The 27,446-nt window shown below is 38.4% G+C and overlaps 1 protein-coding gene across 2 annotated transcripts; it reads left to right on the top strand.

Moving 5' to 3' along the window:
• The first annotated feature begins 1,406 nt into the window (after nucleotides 1–1,406).
• Nucleotides 1,407–27,446, top strand: dcun1d5.S (DCN1, defective in cullin neddylation 1, domain containing 5 S homeolog). Of its 2 annotated transcripts, XM_018250310.2 has the most exons (10): nucleotides 1,435–1,558; nucleotides 5,574–5,672; nucleotides 8,759–8,877; nucleotides 10,349–10,440; nucleotides 12,393–12,463; nucleotides 16,788–16,879; nucleotides 19,025–19,133; nucleotides 21,085–21,189; nucleotides 24,097–24,199; nucleotides 25,953–27,446. In XM_018250310.2, exons 3-10 carry the CDS (start codon nucleotides 8,807–8,809, stop codon nucleotides 26,006–26,008), a joined length of 699 nt encoding a protein of 232 aa, XP_018105799.1. In that variant the 5' UTR covers nucleotides 1,435–1,558; nucleotides 5,574–5,672; nucleotides 8,759–8,806; the 3' UTR covers nucleotides 26,009–27,446. The 2 variants fall into 2 exon arrangements, with proteins under 2 accessions (XP_018105798.1, XP_018105799.1); XM_018250309.2 differs by lacking the exon at nucleotides 5,574–5,672 and having other exon boundaries at nucleotides 1,407–1,558.

Raw genomic sequence — 27,446 nt, 5'->3', positions numbered from 1 at the left:
AATTCACCTTCATTAGCAAAACTGAAAAAAAACACAGAAATATGTTCAAACTTTCATAACCTGACAAAATTTTGTAAAATTAACATGGTAATTGGGGAGTAACATGTAATTGGGGAGTGTGGCCACAAAAATGGATGTGGTCAAAAAAATTCACTGTGCTACTCATGGCAACTTTTTGTCCCTCAAAATGTTGGGAGGTATGGGGAGCAATGCCGTTTGTTTATTACTACTTTTTATATAGCACCGGTATAAAGCGCTTTACAGAGTAAAGAACAAAATAAACTTTTTATTACTGATCCTTCTATTCAGGCTAGGGTTGCCACCTTTTCTGGAAAAAAATACCGGCCTTCCTATATATCTATCTTTTTTCCCTATTAATAACATTGGAATCAACCATATTTTTTACCGGCCAGGTGGCAACCCTAATTCAGGCCTCTCCTATTCATATGCCAGTCTCTAATTCAAATCAATGCATGGTTGCTAGGGTAATCTGGATCCTAGTTACCAGATTGATTAATATGCAAATTGAAGAGCTGCTGAATAAAAAGCTAAATAACCACAAATAAAAAAAACGAAAAGCAATAGCAAATTGTCTCAGAATATCACTCGCTACATCACAGTAAAAGTTATCTCCAAGGTGAACAACCCCTTTAGGGTCAGGCCACACAGGGCGTTTTGGGGAGATTTGGTTGCCTGGCGACTAATCGCCTCGTTTTTGCGGCGACTAATCTCCCCAAACGCCTTCCCTGAATCTCCCCAAAATGCCCTGTGCGGACTTAAGGTGGCCACACACGGGCAGATTAAAGCTGCCGATATCGGTCCTTTAGACCGATTCGGCAGCTTATCTGCCCATGCGTGGGGGCTCCCAACAGGTCCTCCCGATCGATATCAGGTCAAAAATCGTCCAGATATCGATTGGTCAAGTTTGATTTTCTTGTACGATCCAGGAACGCAACGGCTAGTTGATGCGGTCCTGCGACCCGTCAGAGCCCATTCGTAGTATCGTAATCCGAACGTTCGGATTCATCCGATATCGCCCAGCTGTTAGTGGGCATATCGGGTCAAGATCCGCTCGTTTATCGACCTTGCCAAACAAGCGGATCTTATAGTGTATGGCCACCTTTACCCTAGGGCTTAGTCCACACCAGGCGATTCGGGGCGATCAGCGCCTCTTCTTTGAGGCGACTAGGAAGCGGTTCGGGGAGATTAGTCGACTCAAAGAAGAGGCAATTAGTCGCCAGGGCGCTAAATCTTACCGAATCGCCTGGTATGGACTAAGCCTTAATATTCAGTCAGCTTGCATGTAAGTGACACCTTTCCCTGCATCCCCGCACTGGAGCCTCAAGCTGAAGTCTTGTGGATTTGAAACACACAGCAGACGCTACACATGCAAAAATAGACTCCTGCTCTTTGCCCTTACAGTCTGGTGGCTTCAGTCGCGCTGCGTGACGTCATCAGCGCGCACCGAGAACGCCAGCCCAAGCGACGTTCTCACCCTTGGCCGGGCAGTGATTCAGTGCGCTCCTGCTTAGGCTGCAACAGCTTCTGGACCAGAGAGGTAATAAAAGGCTTTGTCCTTTGGGTACTGGTTGCAATGACACCGGGCAGCGGGCTTTCAATCGATTATTTACCCAAAGGGATCCCCCCAACCTGCGCCTGTACAGCTGCTACTGCTCTACAACTTCCAGCATCCCCCTCCACCCAAAAAAAGAGTCCACAAGGCGAGAGTTGCAGTTCAGAAACAGCCACAGGCATGCAGTCTCTTATATGTACGTTGAGGAAGGCAGATTTGGGGTATAATGTGATTAGAAGAGTAATATGTGCAGACAAAGAGCTGCAACTGCCCCTATGGGATTTCACTGTCTGTGTATATAATTCTATTATATAATTCTATAGGGCAGACTTGGGGATCAGTTTAATAACAGACTAGAAGGAAATAGCAGAATGTAGTTATTTAAGAGACAAGAGGAAGTGGATCCTGGTCCCATGGCTCCTACAGTCCAAGGAAGACCAATAGCCTCCTGTGAAAGCTCCATGCAGTTTAAACTCAGGTTTTGGGGCAAATATAGGAAAAAGCCCGTAAGCATTATCCCGACCGTGTCCAATTGGTAACATTGCGTCTGTTTTTGAACTGCAACTGAAATCCCAAGATGTTTGTCTGTCCGCAGTAGCTGTAGTGCAGCGGATTGGCCATTCCTGATATATTCCAACGTGCTACAGCATAAGACTCCTGTGATGCTGAAGAACAGGTCCCAGCAGCTGTTGACAGCTGGACCATGAAAGAGGTGGCCCTTTACCAACAGCAAAGCCAAACCACTAACTATCTCCCCTATCTTCCAGTTATACGCTTACTTTCCAGGGCAGGATGTTTTGATATCCTGCTGTGATAAAACATGGTGTATGGTGATCAGAAGTACTCCTACAGATTTTTTTTTTAAAAAAAAAATGGGACTTGTATATCCATAAGAAAAGAAAAAGCAATTGTTTAACATCTATTCATTAGCATGTTTTTTATGGTTTTAAAATTATGAAATATTTGTCGGCTCCTCTAAATTTCTGGTGTGGACTCTTGAAGCAATGCGGTAGGTACTTTGAGGAAGGCTAGATTGCTGGCCAAAACGTTAGTCTCCCAGTAATAAATTTAAATATATTTTTTGTTCTTTAACACCTGAGTGTTCGGACTTCTTTTCGAATATATATATATATATATATATATATATATATATATATGTATATACATATATCATACACAAAAGCCATGAATATCTTGTAAATTATATCCTTATAAACGGTGAGTTCTTATGTCATCATCAGTTAAAAATAGTGAGTTCTGATGTCATTTCTGTCACTTGACTCACTGAAACTTGTGTATTATAATAAATAAAGTACCCCCTGTTGCAAAATATGCAACATGAGTTCCATGACCTGTATAAAAACACTCTGCCTTCGGCCTCTTGTTTTTATATGGTCATGAAACTCCTCGGTAAATTATAATATCCTTATAATTTACAAGAGGGAGGTCATGGAACTCCGAGGTAACTTCTAATATCCTCATATTTTGCAACTGGGGGGTACTTTATTTATTATAATACACACATTTCAGTGAGTCATGTGACAGAAATGACATCAGAACTCACCATTTATAACAGATGACATCAGAACCAACCTCAAGTGCTCAGTTAGCTTTATAAAACGACCTTATAGCTGACCTAATAGTATTACCAATAAATAGATCCTAAAAAAATATTAAAACAAGAACATTTGTCCATATGCATTTGTGATGCCATTATAAGCGAATGTACAGTAACGGCAATTTAAAGTTAATTTAAGAATGAACAACTTTCCAATATTCACTGATTAAATGTATTCAACAGTTTTAAAGTGACTTGCAGTTGAAAGCAGTGTTTGTTTATCCTGACGTGTTCTTTAGCTCTGACTGATTACAATATGTGAACACATTGCTTTAGTCTGTCGATGAGTAGGTTTTTTTGGATTATTTAGCCATTATTGGTTCAAATGCATGAGGATATCATCAGAGGCCGCTAATTGCAGCAATCTTTTCACAAGAACATGGCAGGCAGCAGAGAGAGACATTCACATATGAATAGCTGACTGCAACCTGGTCATTTTGCTTGGTGACACTGAACATAAGCCAGACTGGGAGATCCTCAATTTCTAGTAATGGGGTCTTACTTCAGCATTCTCCAATCACACATGCATTTGGGCTGTTGATTTTTCTTGGCTTGGGTGTTTGAACTTTAGTACACACTTGTGTTCAATATGGGCCCAATTAATAGGATATTGCCCATTGTTTAATAAGAAATAGGTGTCGTTATTTTTTATGTGTTTTTCAGAGACACAGCGGGAAGAGCAGAATCACACTTCCCAGTTTAAACTCCTTGTATAATGTTCTCCTCCTTATCTGTAAACATGAAACTGGGAGGAGGGCATCTTATTCAAGTCACTTCAGAACCCACACAATGCATTTGCAGTGGAGGGTAAGCTACAAAGGAGCTGGCAGAGGAAAAGAGGCTCAAAGGAGCACTTTCTGCATATATATATATATATATATATATATATATATATATATATATATATATATATATATATATATATATATATGAATACATATATATATATATATATATATAAATATATATATATATATATATGAATACATATATATATATATATATATATATATGAATACATATATATATATATATATATATAAATATATATATATATATATGAATACATATATATATATATATATATATATATATATATATATATATACACATATATATATATATGAATACATATATATACATATATATATATGAATACATATATATATATATATATATATATATATATACATATATATATATGAATACATATATATATATATATATATATATATACATATATATATATATGAATACATATATATATATATATATATATATATATATATATATATATATATACATATATATATATATATATATACATATATATATACATATATGCACATATATACATACATATATATATATATATATATATATATATATATATATACATATACATATATATATATACAAATATATACATATATATATATATATATATATATATATATATATATATATATATACACACACACATATATACATATATATATATATATCATCTCAAACATAGGTGTCTATTGCCCCTTTAAAGGGCAAGAAGAGCCTATAGTCAACTTAGACTATATTTATTACTCTATAGCCACATTCTACATATAGTAGCCCTATGACTCTGAATTTATAGATTCTCTGATTTTATAGATGCTCACTTCTCAGTGCAAACTCAATGAGCATGAATCAAATGACTTCTGCACAAGCACACTACATTATAGCTGTTTTCTTTTTTAAATTTATTTATTTTTATGTACAGGTATGGGATCCGCTATGCGGAAAACCGTTTATCCAGAAAGCTCCAAAATACGTAATTGCTGACTCCCATAGTACCTTGCACTTGATCCAATTATAATTAATCCCTATTGGTCTTATTTAATATTTACATGGCTTTCTAGTAGACTTAAGGTATGAATGTCCAAATTACAGAAAGATGTCATCCGGAAAACCCTGGTCCCGAGCATTCAGGATAAAAGGTCCCATACCTGTACACGCCTGCATTTAAAAATGCAACAAGTGTGCATAATGCAGCGAGGATGGGGCAGAATACAGGAATTGCAGTTAATTCTCGTGATCACGATTGAATAAACTTATAAAGATCTGTAAACACAGGGCTGTGTTCTAGGCCGAGCCTTACAGGATTTGTATGTGTGTTTTGCCAGAGGTGTGAGTGACTTATTGCAAACATTCTTGTCTTGCTGCATTTGCTCCAGCTCCCGGACTCCGTTCATGTTAATGCCATCCTGTTTGACTGTTTCACCTGGTTCCACTAAATTAGTGTTGGCACTGGGAGCACCTTAAACTTCTTTCTTTGAGAGTTGGCTTTGGCACCTACGTACTCTAGTTGTAGTAAGATGTCATATGGTAGATTTTAATTCATTTCAGGGCACCTCAGCAGTTAATCCGAATCTCCTTTTTGGGTTTGTATCCGCACAACTGTACACTGATGGAAGATTGGAGTTGTCCACATCATGGCACATGCTGGTAATACTCTTGTGTGTGTGTGGGGAGGGGGGCTGCAGCCGTTACCTTATATAGAGCTTGTACAAACTTTGAATTTGTTGCTGCTTTGCCTGTTTGTGTTTTAAATACATCTGTAAGGAGAACTGTTAACTAGTTATTTGTACAAGTTGAGATGAGTCTGTCTTAGGCTCGCTTTGCTATATTGTGCCGATCTGATTTTAGGCTTTGGCCCAATGATTGGATCACAGTGTGGGCCTACACAGACGCGTCAGGATGGCTTATATCAATGGGCTGATTCTGTCCTTGGACAGTAGTATTTACTAACATGGCTAATAGATATGTCTGGTTTTCTGCCAGTTACCAGTTGTGCAGGCCCCATGCACAGGCCATTAAAGGAGAAGGAAAGGTCTTTTTACTTAGGGTGCCAAAAGTTAGGTACCCCCAAGTGATCATCTGTATTTACCTGAAACCCCCGGGCCGGTGCACCTATTGGTAGAAAACTTCACCGGTTAATGGATTCTTCCAGTGAGCACCACGGAGCGGTTGTCTTCTGGCTTCTTCTTTTTTTGTGCATCTGCAGTAGTGCGATAAGCATAACTTACCGAAAAAGTCGGCTATTTCGTTCTACTGCGCATGCTCCCCAGAAAATTTGAAGAAAGAAAAATCTGGAAGACAATCGCTCTGTGGTGCTCACTGGTAGAATCCTAGTCCAGTGCAATTTTCTCCTAAGAGGTGCACCGGCTGGCCCGGATTTGTAAAAAGGCTCGGGCCCAAGGCGACAGGATTTTAGGGTGTGGCATGCTACACAAACATACCCACATTGGTTCAGAAACACTGGGGATGCAAAGTAGATACAATAGTTTTTTTTTAATTCCCCATGCGCAAATACCCAGGGCCGCTGAACAGCAGCAGGCCTAGGGGTGCCCGTTATGTATATCCAGCCCTGTGCACGGGCCTGGGGTTTCAAGTACATGCGATCATTGGGGTTGCCTAACTTTTGGCACACCCAAGTAAAAAGAACTTTTCTTCTCCTTTAAGTCTGTAGGGGCCTAGTCACCAGCTTAATATATCAGCCCATCACAACTTTAATTTCAATGAACTTGTAGCCGTGCGTTAGAGCTCTTAAATGAGTACTGCTCATGCACAGACTGGTAATTTGTGGGCTGCTCTTAAGATGCCTTAGACAGTCACGATTTAATGGTTGGTGGGGCTGTTTTGGCCTCTGTGTACTTGAAATGCCAGGGTCTGGAGTGGGCACCATTCCACTGATATGTTCAAGCACAGGGCACATGAAGTGTTAAACCCAGACCTGGGTTGTATGCACCTTGCCTCTCGTTGGGTATTTTATATGCAGCAGGTAGGTGCACTTATATCATCTGCCATTATATATGAAGTCCACCCACATGTATTTATTTTTGCTTGAAGAGAGATGTAATTATGAGTAACCTTTGTTAATTAAATTGTTCAGTGTATTTTAATGACAGATGGTTTAGCATTTATCTTTTTCTTTGCACTGCTGGGTCTGACTTGAAACAAGGCAACTTTCTTCCAGTTCTGTTAGTCAACTGGCTTCTGTAGCATTGTTTCACGAGTCATTAAGGCTTAATTACCGTCTAATGTAAAAAGTGTTCTAATAAGGAGGTTGATTTGGGGGCCGGCTGAGACGGGAGCAAAACCATGTGACTTATTAAAATGCAGGGCAGTGTGGAGACTTAGGGGCAGATTTATCAAGGGTCGAATTTCAAATTTGGAAAACTTCGAAATTTGAATTCAAAAAGACAGAACGAAATTAAAATTGGTCGAATAGGTCAGTTTTTGACCGAATAGGTCTGTTTTTGATCGAATTCGAATTGTACGAATCAAAGTGATTTCCAAAAAAAAACAAAAAAAAAAAAAGTCCACCAATTGACTCCAAATAGGTTCTAGGAGGTCCCCCATAGGCTAAAACAGCAATTCGCCATGTTTTGGATGGCAAATGGTTGAAGTCGAATTTTTAGGGTAAGGCCACACGAGGAGATTCGAGGAGATTTTGTCGCCTGGCGACTAATCGACTCGTCTTTTGAGCGACTATCTCCCTGAACTGCCTCAGCGTTTTTCCCCATAGGCTACAATGAAAAGTTGCCTGCGCTAATGCACACGCAGCGATGCGTTTTCAATAGTCTCCCAAAGTTGCCTCAGTGTCGCCAGGCGTCAAAATCTCCCTGAATCTCCTTGTGTGGACTAGCCCTTAAAGAGATAGGACATGATAAATTTCGAAATTTGATTTTTTTTCACATTCAAATCGAATTTGGACTATTCCCTAGTCGAAGTACACAAAAATTAGCAATGAGAAATTGTAAACTAGAGAGCTAATGAAACCTTTAGCAAATCACTCTCTACATTGTACTAAAAGCTAGTTTAAAGGTGAACAACCCCTTAAAATTGGTGTGACTATGACATAATAACATGCAGAAATTCAGTCCGAAAGTTGGTGCAGTAGAGCTATCAGAATCCCCTCTGCCAGTAGGAGAGGAAGAATGTGGGTCAGAAGTAATAATATCAGGCTCCCCTACTTAAGCTTTTATATTGAAGGGCTAAATGTTAAATATAGCTATATATATATATATATATATATATATATATATATATATATATACAGCAAAAAAAACGCACACACAGGTCTTTTCAAAGGTGCAAAATCCAAAAAATGATGTTTATTCCAACGTTTCGGCTATTCACTTAAGCCGTCATCAGGCTTAAGTGAATAGCCGAAACTTTGGAATAAACATCATTTTTTGGATTTTGCACCTTTGAAAAGACCTGTGTGTGCGGTTTTTTTGCTGTATACATGTTCTGTTATAACCAGCACCTAGGCATTAACGTTTGTTTTGAGTGCACCAGTATTTGGACTGTATATATATATATATATATATATATATATATATATATATATATATATATATCATGTCTGAAAAATATTTTTTGGCACTGATACATTTTGGGACTTAAGAAAATAAATCCTATATTTTGCTTTGGCAGTCCAAAAAAAAACAACAAAAAAAAGACAGTCTGCGGTTACTTCTGTCTGACAGGCTGTACTTTTTACATTTCCTACTGTTGTCTTGTAGAAGCTGTGACTGATCTCCGTTATACTGAATTCTTCTCCCTCTGATAAAATGCCTGTGAAGAAAAAGAGAAAATCCTCCGCCTCTGAAGAAATGAACCTGAAAAAATGTAGAATATCTAGGTATTGCATTTTGCTTAAAGGCGACAATATTTTTTGAAGAATATTGTTACCGACATTTTATGTGCCCTACTATGTGACCTGTCAAAGAATCTTATCAATATATGCACATGTTAAAATATTGGCCTTTTATATCTTTTATTTTGAGCCGCCATTTTGTGATGTGTAAGCTTCCTTACTGATCACCTGACAGGAAGAAGTGTGGGAGTTAAAGACAGAGCTCTGTCCATTCATTGGCTCATGCAACCCAGTATGTTTGTGTGCCCTTGCAATTTTTTTTTTTTTTATGCAAAGGCTTTATTTAAATGTAAGTGGTTTAGCCTTCCCTTGTGCCAGCGTAACACAGACCACAAGTCGGCTGGAATAAAGCCTTAGGGCAAGGCCAGACGTGGTGTTTTTACATTGCGTTTTTAAAAAAGTCGGACGTTAATACGCCACTGAAACCACACGTGACATCAACATTTGTTTTTCATGTGTTTTTCAGCACGTAGGTTTCTTTTCCCAACATGCACTTTTCATTGTTCTCGTTCCCCATAATTCCACTGGCTAGAAATAGAAAAGCTATTTAAAAATAGAAAAGCCTTTTACAGGCAAAATGGAGCCGGAACAATCGTCGGTACACAAGGTAATTACGTCACCGGCCTAATACTCCGTAAAAACGTATATGCTTTCATTTATCTTGCGAGAATTTGGACGCCATATTTAAAATATACTGTGTATTTATGTGACGTGTGGTTTCAAACGTGTAGATCCCATAGAGTCTATTGATTTGGTACTTTCTTGATGTATTGGCATTTCTGCTGAAAAATGCCAATATTGGCGTCCCATGGCGGATTTCGGCTTGCAAGCGCCCTGTGACAATTGCCATAGTGCGTTTTCTTTTAGATCCAGTGGTAGTGCAGTTTATGCTTATTTACGCCTGACGGAGCTTTTTTAAAAGAGCCACATCTGGCCTTGCCCTAAGGCGTCAAGTAAGCCCCGAGACCTTGCAGCGACAGAATAATATTAGGGATGCACAGAATCCAGGATTCGGTTTGGGATTCGGCCAGGATTCGGCCTTTTTCAGCAGGATTCGGATTCAGGCTGAACGGAATCCTAATTTGCATATGCAAATTATGGGCAGGGAGGGAAATCTCCTGACTTTAAAAAAAATTCTCCCCTTCCCACCCCTAATTTGCATATGCAAATTCAGATTTGGTTCGGTATTCGGCCGAATCTTTCGCGAAGGATTCAGGGGTTTGGCCGCATCCAAAATAGTGGATTCAGTGCATCCCTAAATAATATAGCACTAGTGGATTAACTATAATAAACTTTTTCATGTGGCGCATTTTGTTTTTTATCATTTTAAATCCGTTCAACAAATATAAGTTATTTTGCATCAGACACATGTTTTTGTTCATTAAAGAGATGGTATTAAATGTATGACGTGTATAACAAATAACTGTTTATTCCCCCCCCCCCACCTCAATCTAAGTTATTGCAGATCACAAGCACCAAGTAAAATTATAAATGGGGAGGACCTGTTCTCTAGCAAAAAGTGCCTGGCCTGGTTTTATGAATATGCAGGTAAGATGCATTTACTGACTTTTCAAAAAAACTAATGCTGATGAAGGTTACGGCTTGCTGGTATCTTGCAAGAACTGGAAGCTCGGCTTGTGAAATAGCCTGTTCAGTTCTTCAAATTATTGGCAAGCACTATATTTTAAAGGGCATATAAAGCCTACATTTTCCTTCCATGTATATAAATTGGGCACATCTCCCCCACCCAAATGGCATTATTTCTACTGCATACATCCCCTCCATTTGTCAGTGCCATTACATTTTCCTAAAATAAATAGCAGCTGTCACCGGGGTCCACTTTCTCTCTGACACATCATCATTGCATTTATATATGCAAGCAGAATATGAACATATGAAATAAAAAGTTCATGCAGTTTAAGGATTTAAAAATAGAGCAGAGTTTCTATGGGAACCCGGAATGCCATCTCTTCACTGGCTGCAAGACTGGAGGGTGTGTGTATTAATCTGAGCTGAGAAGAACTGAGCATGCTCAGTAGCCAACAGCCAGAGGAAGGGGCTTAGTGGGTTAGAGGAGCAGAAGGAATCCTAAGTGATTACGGGGATGCTGCAGCCTTAGTATTAACCAGAGTGACAGGTAATTAGAGATTTCAAAGAGGCTCTTCAGTGATTACATTTTTGTGTGGTGTGGTTTACATGTACTTTAAGGCATGTGGAAAGATTGGAATATACAAACATGCAATGCTTTCCAGAAGCTCCCTGAAAAAATTAGTAGAAAGCCAGGAAATAGATCATCCTAGTAGGTCCTATTCCTATAGACCTTCCCGTTGTCTGATGGACAGTCTGAAGAATACAGTAGAACCTCAATTTTACATCCCCTGATTTTAAGTTTCCCCTCATTTTACATTTTTCTTTTGTGGTCCCACCTATGTATTATTCATAATACATTTCCCTGATTTTACATTTTTCTGGATTTTACACCATTTTTTTCTTGCCCCCTGAAAAACATAAAATGAGGGTTCTACTGTAATTCTTAGTGGGATGTTTAGTTGAGTGGGTTGAATGGAATGATGACCAGAGACGGTTTGCGGTGGTTCACTTTTCAGTAATCTTTTAGTATGTTATAGAATGGCCAGTTTCAATCAACTTTTCAGTTGGTCTTCATTGTTTATTTTATATAGTTTTTGAAATATTTGCCTTCTTCTGACTCTTTCCAGTTTTCAAACGGGGTCACTGACCTCATTTAAGAACAAATGCTTTGTAAGGGCCGAGACACACTTGGAGATTCCGGGAGATTGGTCGCCCAGTGAAAAATCGCCTCTTCGTCGTGCGACTAATCTCCCCACAATGCCTTTCTGCCGGCTAGAATCTAAATCGCCGGCAGGATAGCACTTGGGGTGCTTAATTTTTCGAAGTGGCCCGAAGTTTCATCGTGAGGCAATTTCTGGTAACTTTGGAAAACAAAGTGAGAGTCATCCCGCCGGTGATTTCTAGCCGGCGGGAAGGCAGTTCGGGGAGATTAGTCGCCTGAAGAATAGTGCCCTATGTATTGTTATTGCTACTTTTTATTACTCCTCTTTCTATTCAGGCCTCTCCTATTTATATTCGAGTCTCTTATTCAAATCAGAGCATGGTTGCCAAATTGTAGAGCTGCTGAATAAAAAGCCAAATAACTTAAAAATGACAAATAATAAAAATGAAAAACAATTGCAAATTGTCTCAAAACATCACTCGCTACATCATACTTAAAGTTATCTCAAAGGCGAACAGCCCCTTTAAAGTTTGTTCCCTTAGTTTAGTACGTAGGCCAGATTCTTGAAATCCTCATTTATATTTTACTTTTATTAAACTTGCGCCCACACATTTTACTGCTCACGAGTGCTGTTGTAGATAAAGACGCAGTGGAATGGATGAGTGCACACAGAATGAGGGGAACGTTTTAAATGTATAATCCCATATATTTTTATTTTAATCTATTTTAATCATCTCCTGTGTGAAAGGTCCTGATGAAATTGTTGGGCCTGAAGCGATGGAAAAATTCTGTGAAGATATTGGTGTTGAACCAGAAAATGTAAGTATTTTATTATAACTGGCTGCAGCTTCTTTCTCGAAGGACTGTATAATCATTTATAGAATACTCAATGTCAATAGAATTCTCTCCTCGACCAGCTGAAAGAGCCAAATTGGTAGAAATAAAGCCAAGAGTTTGCTAGACAGGAAAGACTTCAGCTTTGTGTAAAGGGCTGCTGCACATTTATATTATTTAACCAACACATTTATACTAGTGAAATGTTAAAGTGTCAGTAATACCAGGAAATGGAAATGCCTTAAACAATTAAAACATTTTGGCACCATTTCTAGAAACCATTATGTTTTTGTTTGAAAATAACTGTAGCTTCTCCCATTGTGCCTTTTCTACATAAGCTCAACTGAGCTCATATGAGAAAGGTTGGTCTATTGTCCCTTAAATGAACCGTTACGTGTGCAAAATAAAACTGAGTAAATAGTAGGGATGCACCGAATCCACTATTTTGGATTCGGCCGAACCCCCGAATCCTTCGCGAAAGATTCGGCCGAATACTGAACCGAATCCGACTCCTAATTTGCATATACAAATTAGGAATGGGGACCTGTTATCCAGAGTGCTTGGGACCTGGGGTTTTCTGGAAAACTGATCTTTCTGTAATTTGGATTATACCTTAAAGAGATACTGTTCGTTCATACCTTACAGGGAGACTGTCGTGGGAAAACATGTTTGTTCCCCTCAAAATGCGTCAGTTAATAGTGCTGCTCCAGGCTCCAGCAGACTTCTGCACTGAAATCCATTTTTCAAAAGAGTAGAAAAAAACAGATTTTTTTTATTTATTTTTTTCACAGTCATGTGACTTGTGCTCTGATAAACTTCAGTCACTCTTTACTGCTGCATCCCCCCCAGCAGCCCATCAGCAGAACAATGGGAAATGAACCATATAACAGCTCCCTGGTAGACATAAGAACAGCACTCAATAGTAAAAATCCAAGTCCCACTGCGACACAATCAGTGACATTGAGTAGGAGAAACAATAGTCTGCCAGAAAGCAGTTCCCTAGTGCAGCACTGGCTCTTTCTGAAAGCACATGACCAAGCAAAATGACCTGAGATGCACCTACACACCAATATTACAGCTAAGAAAAAATACACTTGTTGGGTTAGGAATTAAATTTTGCATGGTAAAGTGAATAATTTGCAGTGTAAACAGTGTAATTTAGAAATAAAAACTACACCATAAAAATCATGACAAAATCCCTTGAAGACAACTAGAAAATCATGTAAACATTAAGGGGCACATTAACTTAGGGTCGATTATCGAGGGTTAATTAAAGATTCGATATTAGACTGTCGAAGTTAAATCCTTCGAATATCGAAGTCGAAGGATTTACCGCATTTCCTGCGATCGAAGGAAAAATCGTTCGATCAAACGATTAAACCCTTTGAATCAAACGATTAAATCCTTTGAATCAAACGATTCAAAGGATTTTAATCCATTGATCAAACTAATATTCCTTCGACCAAAAATTTGTTAGAAAGCCTATGGGGACCTTCCCCATAGGCTAACATTGAGGTTCGGTAGGTTTTACTTGGCGAAGTAGGGGGTCGAAGTTTTTTTTAAAGAGACAGTACTTCGACTATCGAATGGTCGAATAGTCGAACGATTTTTAGTTCGATTCGAAGTAGCCAAAAAAATCATTCGAAATTCGAAGTTTTTTTTATTCTATTCCTTCACTCGAGCTAAGTAAATGTGCCCCATCATAAACCCAGTAGGCTGGTTTTGCTTCCAATAAGGATTAATTATATCTTCGTTGGGATCAAGTACAAGCTACTGTTTTATTATTACAGAGAAAAAGGAAATCTTTTTTTAAAATTTGGATTATTTGGACAAGATGGAGTCTATGGGACACAGCCTATCTGTAATTGCACAGCTTTCTGGATAACTGGTTTCCAGATAACCTTTCCTGCACTTTAAAGGTCAGCATAAGGATTACAGCCAGTGAAATACAGGCCTTGTCAGTGGATCTGTATCCATTAAGCATACTTACTGTGTGCTTATGTTTCCCAGGAGGAATGCAATGGATTTCTCTGGATTCTGAAAATAAAAAACATTCATGTTACATATCACTTGTTAAAAAGGAATAATCTGTGCCATTTTTCAGCCATGTCGGTATTTCTCACAGATGGATTAGCCTTTTAACATCAGTCCCAATATACTTCTCTTTATAATCCCTCTGACCATCTGTGGGTTTAGTGCCGGTCAGATCTGCCACCTGTGAGTAAATAAACTAATCTACAAACTGGTCTAGGTATGACCTGAGCCAAATAAACATTTACTTTTACTGTTGGTTTTTAGTTTTATATATGCCGCTGTTTGTTATTAAAAGCAGAGACTATTAGGAGCCTTAGAACGATGCTCCAACCAGGGCATTTCTTTATAGAGTTTGCATGTTCTCCATGTGTCTTGTGACAGTCCAAAAACATGGCAGGTTAAAGGGGACCTATCACCCAAAAAAAATGATTCCAAATATTTTATCCTGTTAGTCAAGCAAAATGAAGTCTAATTACACTGTAAAAAAATCATTTGAATCGTGTTTCCTTCAGTCTGGGAATTCATATTTATAACAAGCAGGCAGGAGCCATTTTGTGGACACTGTTGTTAAGACAAGCCTTGTATCATCTCAGAATCTTGTTTGTGCACCAGAATGGGGGACCTGATGTCCATCCCCATGTACTGGTTAAAAAATTAAATGGTTAAGAGAACTGGGGAATGTGGAGAGAGCAGCGACATCTAGGAAGTGCTGAATGGAAAGTGAAAGTAGTTGCCTGTCCCGCTCCAATGGGAGGGGCTGGCAATATTTGATTGACAGCTAAGATTTTTAAATTTAGTTTACAACAGTTATGAACGCTTTAATAAAAAAAATGAATTTGGATTTCATGTTTAATTTGAAAAGAAAATTTTATTATACAGTTTTTTATTTCTGGGTGACAGGTCCAGTTTAAGTTAACTTTTAGTATATTATAGAATGGCCAAATCGAAGTAACTTTTCAATTGGTCTTCATCATTTATCTTTAATCTTTTATTGCCTTTTCTGACTTTTTCCAGCTTTCAAATGGAGGTCACTGACCCCGTCTAAAAAACAAACAAATGCTCTGTAACTACAAATTTATTGTTATTGCTACTTTTTTATTATTCATCTTTCTATTCAGGCCTTTCCTATTCACATTCCAATATCTTATTCAAATCAATGCATGGTTGCTAGGGGAATTTGGACACTAGAAACCAGGTTGCTGACACTTTAAACTGAAGAAACTGCTGAATAAAAAGCTAAATAACTCAAAATGCACAAATAATAAAAAATGAAAACCAAATGCAAATTGTCTCAGAAAATGACTCTACATCATACTAAAAGTTCATTTAAAGTTTTAATGATTGCCGTGTGTGTACAAGTATGATGTCCGTCTCCAATAGATTCCATTTTAATCAAATATTAAAATTTTTAAAAACACTTTTTTAATGTAAAAATTTAACAGGACCTTGACCTTGATCCCAACTAAGATATAATTAATCGTTATTTGAGACAAAACAATCCTATTAGGTTTAAATTACTTTTTAGTTGATTTAGGGTATGGACAACCAAATTATGGAAAGATCCCTTATCTGGAAAACCCCAGGTCCCAAGTGGGTTAAACTGTTCTCTACAATATACAGCCTTAATCAGCCCTGTAGCATCAGTTTATATTACAGACCAACCTCATTTTCTGCTGGATAATTAGTGATGACCCCTAAGCTTAGCTTCTCAACAGCCAATCAGAGCCCACTGAGCATGTGAGTGTCACAGACACTTTCCAAGATGGTGACCCCCTGTGACAAGTTTGAAGTCCTGGATCATTGCTGCTATTGACAAGCTGAAACTTTAGCCTCGTGCAATAAGTTCAGTATACAGGTATAGGATCCCTTATCCGGAAACCCGATATCCAGAAAGCTCAGAATTACGGAATGGCTGTCTCTCATAGACCCCATTTTATCCAAATAATCCAAATTTTAAAAAATTATTTCCTTTTTCTCTATAATAATAAAACAGTAGCTTGTACTTGATCCCAACTAAGATATAATTAATCCTTATTGGAAGCAAAACCAGCCTATTGGGTTTATTTAATGTTTAAATGAATTTCTATTAGACTTAAGGCATGAAGACCCAAATTACGGAAAGATCCCTTATCCGGAAAACCCCAGGTCCCGAGCATTCTGGATAACAGGTCCCATACCTGTATAAAATATGGCATTTATAGCCATATTCATTTTATGGTTTAGTTCTCCTTTAATGATGTGATGATTGTTTCTCTATCGCATTTCTCCCACACAGATAATTATGTTGGTTCTAGCCTGGAAATTAGAGGCAGAAAATATGGGCTTTTTTACCAAGGAGGAATGGCTTAAAGGAATGACCTCTTTACAGTAAGTTCAACAATTTTTTTTTTCAGTATTTATGCAGGAATTTTGGGGTACTTGCTGGGAAATAAGGGAAGGAGTGTTGAGAATCTTTAAGGTGAGATAATCCACAAAAATCCTGCAGTAGAAACGACCTAGAATCCTATTTAGTATCCTTTGCAGCTCCCACAAGGAAACTTCAGGCGACTTCGGAAAACGAATTGCCGCGAGTGCCATCCCACTGGCGATCTTTCATTATAGCCGGGAAGGCAGTTCGGGGAGATTGTTGCCCTGAAGAAGAGGCGATTTGTTGTCGGGGCGACTAATCTCCCCAAATCTGCCCGTGTACCCTTACCCTAATGGTAACATACATTTTTAGTTTGTTATAAACAACATAACATTATCAGGTTATGAATCAAAGGTCTTAAAGTGGTTGTTCCCCTTCAAACAAAGACCAATTGAAAGGTTGCTTAGCATTGTCCTTTCTTTAACATATGAAAAGTTAACTTGAAGCTTTAACATAATTGTGGCTTTCCAGAGAGTTACGCTTTTATAGGAGATTGAAAATCTTCTCATCATACCTTTATATCTCTTACATTGCTCAGCTTCGGAAGCCCTGCTTTTGTAGGTCGCTTAAGGAAGGGGTGAGAAGTGAGAGCTTGTTTATTGTCTTACACACTTTTAGGGCCGTGATCGATACTATAATGTGTGTAACCTTGTTATGAGTTAATTTGGTTCCTGAACAATAGTTTTGAAAAGGGTCTTGAAACACTAAAGGGCAACCATGACAAATAAAAAAGGGAACATTTAAAAAGCCATGATACAGGTATGGGACCTATTATCCATCTTTCTGTAATTTGGTTGTCCATACCTTAAAGGAGAAGGAAAGGTTAAAACTAAGTAAGCCTTATCAGAAAGGTCCACCTAAATACACCAGTAAACCCTCAAAGTAATGCTGCTCTGAGTCCCCTGTCAAAAGAAACACTGCATTTCTTTCCTTCTATTGTGTACTCATGGGCTTCTGTATCAGACTTCCTGCCTTCAGCTTAAACCTCATTGCCCTGGGCAAGAGCATGCTCAGTTTGCTCCCCCCCCCCCTTCTCTGCTGTAATCTGAGCCCAGAGCAGGGAGAGACTCAGGGAGGAAGTGATGTCACACCACGTTAATACTGCAGCTCCTATCCTAACCAAACAAGAGTTTCTAGAGCTTTTTACTCGGGTATGGTAAAACATTCTACAGAATAAATATAGCATTCTAGCTTGCACTATTGCAGCTAATCCATTGGCAATAAAATGCCTCTGTAGCTTTCCTTCTCCTTTAAAGGAGAAGGAAAGCTACGGAGGCAGTTTATTGCCAATAGATTAGCTGCAATAGTGCAAGCTAGAATGCTATATTTATTCTGCAGAACGTTTTACCATATCTGGAAGCTCTCTGTTTGTTTAGGATAGCAGCTGCCATATTAGCTTGGTGAGAAATCCCTTCATGCCTCTCCCTGCTCACTTTAGCTCTGGGCTCAGCAGAGAAGGGGGGGGGGGTGAGAGGAGCAAACTGAGAATGCTCAAGCCCGGGGCAAGGAGGTTTATGCTGAAAACAGGAAGTCTGATACAGAAGCCCATGAGTACACAATAGAAGGAAAGAAATGTGATGTTTCTTTTGACAGAGGACTCAGAGCAGCATTACTTTGAGGGTTTACTGGTTTATTTAGGTGGACCTTTCTGATAAGGCTTATTTAGTTTTGACCTTTCCTTCTCCTTTAAGTCACCTAAAAAGTCATTTAAACCTAATAGGATTATTTTGTCTCCTGTAAGGATTACTTACTTATACTTACATCTACTAGAAAGTCAAGTAAACATTAAATAAACCCAATTGGCTGGTTTTGCTTCCACTAATGATTAATTATATCTTAGCTTAGGATCAAGTACAAGCTACTGTTTTATTATTACAGAGAAAAATGAAATTGTTTTTAAAAATTTGGATTATTTGGATAAAATGGAGTCTATAGGAGACGGCCTTTCTGTAATTCGAAGCTTTCTGGATAATGGGTTTCCGGATAACAGATCCCATACCTGTATAGGGGTGCTAAGGTAACTGTGTGTTCTTGCTGGTTCCTCCTGAAGGTGCAGGTATTAATCTTCATACTAACCTCAGTTTGTTTGCTATTCAATGTTTAAGATCTGACTGTACAGAGAAGCTGCAGAATAAATTTGATTTCCTACGCGCTCAACTGAATGATATCACAGCTTTTAAGAATATTTACAGATACGCATTTGATTTTGCAAGGGTAAGTTTGTATTGGATTCACGCAAGAGTAACCCTCGACCCCTAGTACTTTAAACCTGGGTTCATAATGCAAAAGCCAGTTCTGAGCAACGTAACCAAATGATCTACAGTATGTTTGAAATTCAGAACAAATTTTAAATCGATCTTCTGCACCCAAAACAGAAACCGTGAGTGGTATTCCTACATTATTTATCCCACCATTCCACACCTCTTTTGCTGTTCATTAAATAACAAGATTTTTTTTTTCTTGAAATTTTCCATTAAATTCCTTTAAAGCAAAATATTTTCTAGTCTTTAGGCTTTACATTTTTTTAAGTAAATTTAAGTAAAGTTATTTAACTTTTAAACAAAGCATTTGCATTATTTTAAAAGAAAGGGCAAAAAAAGCTATTCAAATTTAACCATGAAAATATTTGTGAATATTTATATAAATTAAACAGTTCTAATATGATATATGTCTGCAGTCGGCTGAAAGTTAATTTTGTGTGAATTATTGGGATTTTGCTCTGCTTAGAAAGTGAAGTTAGTGAGCAGAGAAGGGTCACCTGAGAAACATCACAAGTGATTGTTTGTCTGACAATACTAATCGGGTTATTTACTAATGGATGGAAAAGTTGAAATCAGAAAATCTGGCATCTCTTTTTATTGAGATACATTTGGACTTTGATAAATAACCCCCTAATTGTCAGTGTAGTCAGTCAGCCAAGCTGTCCATCAGTGGGTGATGTTGTTTCAAATTAATTATATCAGCATTTATACCTATATCATGAAAAATAGAGAAAAAAAAATTAATTTCTTTGAGGGTTTCTATATACAGTTAACATATTTGTTACTGACACAAGAATTGTGTCCTTTAGTCACAGAGATCCCTTTAAATGGGTTTAATGGATAGATTAATTTTACTTCTTTACCTACACTATGGGGCATATTTATCAAGGGTCGAATTTCGAATTGAAAAAACTTCGAAATTCGAATTCAAAAAGACCAACCGGGTTTATATTTGGGTGGAATAGGTCAGTTTTCGATCGAATAGGTCCGTATTTGGCCGAATTCAAATCGAAGGAATAGCACAATCGATCGAATTCGATTAGAAATTTTTGACCAAAAAATGTTATGCATTTTTTTTCCAGTTCGAATTGAATTTGGACTATTCGCTAGTTGAAGTACACTAAAGAAAAAAAAATTAATTCGAGAATTTACCTCGAACTTTTGATAAATCTGTCCCTGTGTCTCCCATAGTATTAAACCCAAATGGGGTTATGTAATAAAAAGCCTTAAAGGAGAACCAAACCCTTTATATTAAAATCCATTACCTTACAAAGACCCCCCCTCCCTGCCCCCCCAGCCTAGGTGTTACCCCTGGTAAATGCCCCAAACTCTTTACTTACCCCTCGTTGCAGATTCATTGCATTGGAGTTCACGGGCAACATCTTCTTTTTCGGTAATCTTCGTGAAGTAAGCGTTCTATCGGCACATGCGCAGTTGGATTAGTCTGCCGTTTTCTAACAGCAGCGCATGTGCCGAAAATTGCCGAAGCGCCGGAAGAAAACCCGAAGATTACTGAAGAGAAGAAGATGGTGCCTGTGAACTTCAATGCACTGAATCTGCAACGAGGGGTAAGTAAAGAGTTAGGGGCATTTACCGACGGTAACACCTAGGCTGGGGGGGGAGCAGGGAAGGGGGTGTCTACATAGGGTAGGGGGGTAGGGGATTTTAATATACAGGGTTTGGTTCTCCTTTACGTTTGCCCATGAGCAGTAACCCATAGCAACCAATCAGTAGGCAGCATTTATTGGTCACCTGTTTAAAAGCAAACATCTTATTGGTTGATATGGGTTAGTCCTCTACTAAACTGAGACATCACTGGTTCCCATTCATAAATCCTAGTGCTTCAATACCTGATATGTTTGTAATAAATAAATGCACTGTCCCTTAATTTGCCTTTACTGCAGGACAAGGACCAGCGAAGTCTGGATATCGACACTGCAAAGTCCATGTTGGCTCTCTTGTTAGGAAGGACGTGGCCGCTCTTCTCCGTGTTCTATCAGTATTTGGAGGTAAGAGCAATGGATCCCTGGGTAATCTTATCAAAGGTAAAACCTAGCGATATGATGGGACTCTATAAAGCATATTGGAGCTTCTCAAACAGAGGAAAAGGCGACGTTGCTGTTCCATGCGATACGTTCATGAGAAGTAATTATGGTCAGGATAAATTGCTGCTAACATCTTTGAGAGGGGAAGCACGCCGGAATTGTAAATGGGGTTTAACAGGCACCTTTAAATTTACTTTTAAGGGGCAGATTTATGAAAGGTTGGTGAATTTTAGAATAAAAAAAATTTGCATTTCGAGTTATTTTTTGTGTACTTCGACTAGGGAATAGTCCAAATCCGATTCGAATTTGTGAAAAATGCCAAAATTCAAATATTGAAATTTATCATGTACTGTCTCTTTAAAAATGCGACTGTCTCTTTAAAAATGCAACCTCGACCATTCGCCATCTAAAACCTGCCGAATTGCTGTTTTAGCCTATGGGGGACCTCCTAGAGCCTATTTGGAGTCAATTGGTGGACTCTGAAAAAGTTTTTTTGGGGAAAAACTTTGAATTGAATTTGATCGAATGCGCTATTCCTTCGATTCATATGATTCATATGATTCGAATACGGCTGAATACGGACCTATTCGATCGAAAACGGACCTATTCGGGCAAAAAAAAAACTTTCACTTAATTTCGGTTGGTCTTTTTGAATTTGAATTTCGAAGTTTTTTTCAATTCAAAATTCAACCCTTGATAAATATGCCCTTAGTATGGTGTAGTATGATTTGCTGATACAATTTGCAATTGGTTTTCATTTTTTATTTATTTTTTTTTATTAGTTTTTTTTATTTTTGTAATATTTCACATTTTGTTCCACAACTGTCCAGACCAGGAATTTCAGCAGTTATCTGTTTGCTAGGGTCCAAATTACCTTTGCACCCAGGAAGAGGTTTAATGAAGGACTAATTTATACATAGCAGAGGACCTGACTATAAAAATAAGTACATGTATGGGACCTGTTATCCAGAATGATCAGGTGCCTGGGGGTTTCCAGATAACTGATCTTTCCATAATTTGGAAACCAAACCAACCTTAAAGGGGTTGTTCATTTTTAAATGAACTTTTAGTATGATGTAGAGCAGGGATCCCCAACCTTTTGAACCCGTGAGCAACATTCAGAAGTAAAAGGAGTTGGGGAGCAACACTAGCATGAAAAATGTTCTTGGGGTGCCAAATAAGTGGTGTGATTGGCCATTTAGTAGCCCCTATGTGGATTGTCACCCTACATTGAGGTTCTGTTTGGCAGAACATCTGGTTTTTATACAACCAAAACTTGCCACCAAGCTAGGAACTCATATATTAGTACCTGCTTTGAGGCCACTGGGAGCAACATCCAAGGGGTTGGAGAGCAACATGTTGCTCACGAGCTACTGGTTGGGGATCACTGATGTAGAGAGACAATTTGTAAATGGTTTTCATGTTTTATTATTTAAGGTTTTTGACTTAATTTTGTTTTTTAGAAGGGGGTCAGCGACGCCCATTTGATGGCTGCAAAGAGTCAGAATAAAAAGGCAAATAACTATAAAACTATAAAAAATAAATAATGAAAATCAATTTAAAAGATGCTTAGAATTGGCCATTCTATGACATACTAGAAGTCTACTAGAAAATCATGTAAACATTAAATAAGCCATTATATAACCCAATAGGCTGGTTCTGTTTCCAAAAAAGATTTATTATTATTACAAAGTTAAAAATGTAAATCTGCATTCACCCTACGCGTTTCGCACCTATTCAGGGCGCTTAGCCATGGGCTCATACGATACAGTAGATCAGTGAAGATCTTAAACCTGCGATTCTCTGGCTGTTGGGAAGTTTCAACCAGATGGAAATTCTCATCATTCAGCACGCCACTCCTTTTTTTGCATTCTTTTAAATTAACTGGCGGCGCTCTTTCAAATACATTATTTTTAAAAACTGCCGATATCTTAAAAAAATTAACAAAAAAAAGGGGGGGGAAGAAGACGCTCTCCACAATTTCACAATTTCACTCGTTCTGAAGGTTTTCACTTCAAGTAGGAATGCATCGAAGCCACTATTTTGGATTTGCTCGAATTGCCGAATCCTTCGTTAAAGATTCGCCCGAATACCGACCCGAATCCATATATGCATATGCAAATTCGGGATGGGAAGTAGAAAAAGCATTTTTACTTTACTCCCTTCCTGCTAGGGTTGCCACCTGTTCGGTTTTGACCCAAACAGTTCGGTTTTTGTAAGTCCTGTTTTGGTTTGAACTTTCAGCCTTATGAAACCTGAACAATAATCTGGCCAATACATGAAAAGCATTTAAATACTAAGATACTCACTTCAACATGGCTTAGTTACTATCAAGTGCAGTTAATTTCTTATTACAGATACAAAAAAAAAAAAAGCAAATCAATCAAAAATAAGATTTTTTTTTCTAAATTAGCATTTCTGTATTTCAGAGCTTTCTGGATAACTGATTTCTGTATAATAGATGTCATACCTGTAATTAAAGGATTGGGCTTAATCATCAAGCAGAATATAGCTAGAGATAGGGTTGCCGCCTGTGTGGTTTTGAACTGGGCATCAACACTTTAAAACATTGAGAATACTGGATAGAAATCCAGCCAGTTGTATCTAAGTGATGCAATAACCTTGCCCTGGTGTCATAACTTCACCAAGATCATTGTGCCCACCTCTGATGTCATCATGCCTGTTCCTACATCACTGCCCCACCCCCCAATGTTATCTGCCCCGCCCCCTGTGCTCAGGTTTAGCCATCAGCAAAGGCGGCAACCCTACTTCCTGCCCCTAATGCTTGTTGTTTGCACATTGTACAGTGTCTGTTCATACCAATCTGATTCATAAGAGATTAACCTAAAAGTGTCTTTTCCCCCCCAACAGCAATCAAAGTACAGAGTCATGAACAAAGACCAGTGGTACAATGTGTTAGAATTCAGCAGGACTGTGCATGCAGATCTTAGCAACTATGATGAAGATGGCGCATGTGAGTAACGCTAGATGGTTTTTTTCTTTAACCATTTGGCCTAAATCATCTTCTGCTTCTATCCAAATCTGTTGCGTATGATCTGTATGGAGGCCGGGAGGGGGTAGGTGCTTTCATTTCAAGGCTTGATTTTCTTTATCTAGCAGGTCATGAATGAATGACAAGTCTATGTTTTTATATTTTTTTCCCAAATCGATTCGTGAAGATTCCAGCCTCGGAGTTCACGGCAGCCATCTTCTTCTTCTCCGGTAATCTTCGTGTCTTGACGGCATTTTCGGCGCAACATTTTCATTACTTTCGGCGCATGCGCTGTGGTTCGGGTCCAGAAATTTACTCCAACTGTGCATACGCCGAAACTTCCGAAAAAGACCGAAGAAAGAAGATGGCACCTGTGAACTCCGAGGCCAGAATCTGCACGGAGGGGTGAGTAAAAAATTAGGGGCATTTGCCCGGGGGGAGGAGGGAGGTTTACCCAGGGTAGGGGGAGGGGTTTATTTTATACACCTGGTTGAATTCTTCTTTAAAGGGATACTGTCATGGGAAAACATGTTTTTTCCAAAATGAATCAGTTAATAGTGCTGCTCCAGCAGAATTCTGCACTGAAATCCATTTCTCAAAAGAGCAAACAGATTTTTTTATATACAATTTTGAAATCTGACATGGGGCTAGACATATTGTCAATTTCCCAGCTGCCCCAGTCATGTGACTTGTGCCTGCACTTTAGGATGTAACTGCTTTCTGGTAGGCTGTTATTTCTCCTACTTAATGTAACTAAATCAGTCTCAGTGGGACTTGGCTTTTACTATTGAGTGTTGTTCTTAGATCTTCCAGGCAGCTGTTATCTTGTGTTAGGGAGATGCTATCTTGTTACCTTCCCATTGTTCTTTTGTTTGGCTGCTGGGGGGGAAAATGGAGGGGGTGATATCACTCCAACTTGCAGTACAGCAGTAAAGAGTGACTGAAGTTTATCAGAGCACAAATCACATGACTTGGGGCAGCTGGGAAATTGACAAAATGTCTAGCCCCATGTCAGATTTCAAAATTGTATATAAAAAAATCTGTTTGCTCTTTTGAGAAATGGATTTCAGTGCAGAATTCTGCTGGAGCAGCACTATTAACTGATTCATTTTGAAAAAAAACATGTTTTCTCATGACACTATCCCTATAAGTACAAGGTGCTGTTTTTTTACAACAGAGAGAAAGTGAATCGTTTTTAAACATTTTTAATTATTTGATTAAAATGGAGCTATGGGAGATGGCCGTTCTGTAATTCGGAGCTTTCTGGATAATGAGTTTCCAGATAATGGATCCCATACCTTATAGTATTCAGTAGGGATGCACCGAATCCACTATTTCGGATTCGGCCGAACCCCTGAATTCTTTGCGAAAGATTTGTCCGAATACCGATCCGAATCATGGGACGGGAAGGGGAAAACATGTTTTACTCCCTTGTTTTGTGACAAAAAGTCACACAATTTCCCTCCCCGTCCTTAATTTGCATATGCAAATACGGATTCGGTTCGGCCAGGCAGAAGTCCTGCTGAAAAAGGCCGAATCCTGGATTCGGTGCATCCCTAGTATTCCGCTATTTAGGCAAAACAAATTTTCACAATAGAATGGAACATTATAAGATAGAGACAAAGGATAAAAGAGTATCATACGGAGAACCATAGAGCAATATAGGCCAGAAATAATTTTCCAATTGATATTTTGCCGTCCTACTTATTTATAACGCACTTCTTTAATATTTTAGGGCCCGTTCTCCTTGATGAATTTGTTGAGTGGCAAAAGGTCCGTCAGTCATTATAGCGATGATCTTTCACAGGGAAATTGCGACAATGCCCTCCAGGTCATTAAAATGAGAAGTTTTTGAAGAAAGCTCTTCCATCCTTGCCAAAGGCGTCTCCTTTTTTTTTTTTTCCTCCTCCCTTTCTTTTCCTTTATTTTTAAGGAACTGATGTTTTTGTCGTTACGCGCAATATTGCCAGTTACATACGTCGGACTGAACAGCGGAGTCGCCCTTTGGATAAAAACTGATGACGTTTACACATGAAGAGTACAAAGGAATGGTTTAGAACTGTGGCTTATTTAATGAAGATATTGTTTATTTTAGGTGTTTATGAAAAGAAATAGAAATGATCAGTTTGTTCCAGTACTTTAAGCCAGTGCTTTTCACGCTTGACCAGTTCAAAGTCTTTACTGTTTTTTGTTTTTGTTTTTTTCAGGGAAGCGATCTGTCTTTAATTTAATATTAACCCTAATGTGCTACACAAAGAATCTTAGATTCTCGTGTTGTGTCAAAATAAAGAGAAAAAAACGTTGCACCAAATCTAGTACCGACAGCAACAAATCAGATGCTAGTGACCGCTACCTCCAGATTGGTTGCTATGGACTACTAGACCTGGGGCAAGCTAGACCTTGAAGTTAGATTTCAGCTGCACATGACTGAAATGAGACATATTTGACTTTTTTTGGTTTTCTTTCTTGATGTTCGAATAGTTCCATCGCGTCCTCTGCGCATGTACAAGCGGATCTTATCCAGCGCTACAGGGAAAGTGCATGCGGGGCACCTCCCGCCAGTGATGGGAGTTCAGGTCCGTGCATAGAATTTGTAACAACATGGGTCATTTTTGTACATTCGCTTTGGGCTTGCAAAGAGGAAAAAAAAAAAACACACACACACACACACAAAGATCTTTTTGATATCCAGCATTTCTAGCTCTTTATTTATGATGGTATTTTCTGGTCAGCACCATTTTTCTGATTGTTTTTATCCACGTGGTTTTTTTTTTTTTTTTTTTTTTTATTTCACTTCCAATTAAAAAAAAAATGTATATATTATGATATTGTTTCCCCAAAACCCAACCCATTTTGGAAGGCCAACCATAACCCCCGCCTTTTTTTTTTATTATTATTATTTTCACCAAAAATAACTTGTTTCAGAGAACGGGAGAATGAAACCCCTGCTTTGCTGCCACGTGAGAGCCGTTTGCCACGTGAGATCTTCTCGTATTTATGTACTTAAACGTTAAAAAACAAAACAAAAGCATGTCTTTGAGCCTCCTGTGAAGTAGGAAAAGACATAGATCTTTCATTACAGCAGTATTCCTCCCGTAACCAGAAAAAGGCTTCACAAACCCCAAACACCCTCCGCACTTTTCGTTTTCCGATACCAACAGACATTTGGTATTAAAGCTGCGAGTATAGATGTGTTTACTACATCTGAATAAAGGATTAATTATCTGTG

The sequence above is a fragment of the Xenopus laevis genome, chromosome 2S (assembly GCF_017654675.1).
Source record: "Xenopus laevis strain J_2021 chromosome 2S, Xenopus_laevis_v10.1, whole genome shotgun sequence".
NCBI classification, from domain to species: domain Eukaryota; kingdom Metazoa; phylum Chordata; class Amphibia; order Anura; family Pipidae; genus Xenopus; species Xenopus laevis.
Note: the sequence above shows the minus strand (reverse complement) of the source record. Positions and strands in the feature narration are given on the sequence as shown.

Excerpts from the sequence above, each read along its gene's own strand:
- dcun1d5.S (XM_018250309.2), top strand. The coding sequence starts at position 8,807 with ATGCCTGTGAAGAAAAAGAGAAAATCCTCCGCCTCTGAAGAAATGAAC. Across the intron at positions 19,134-21,084 it reads ACGCATTTGATTTTGCAAGG|GACAAGGACCAGCGAAGTCT; the intron begins GTAAGTTTGTAT and ends CCTTTACTGCAG. Across the intron at positions 24,200-25,952 it reads CTATGATGAAGATGGCGCAT|GGCCCGTTCTCCTTGATGAA; the intron begins GTGAGTAACGCT and ends TTAATATTTTAG.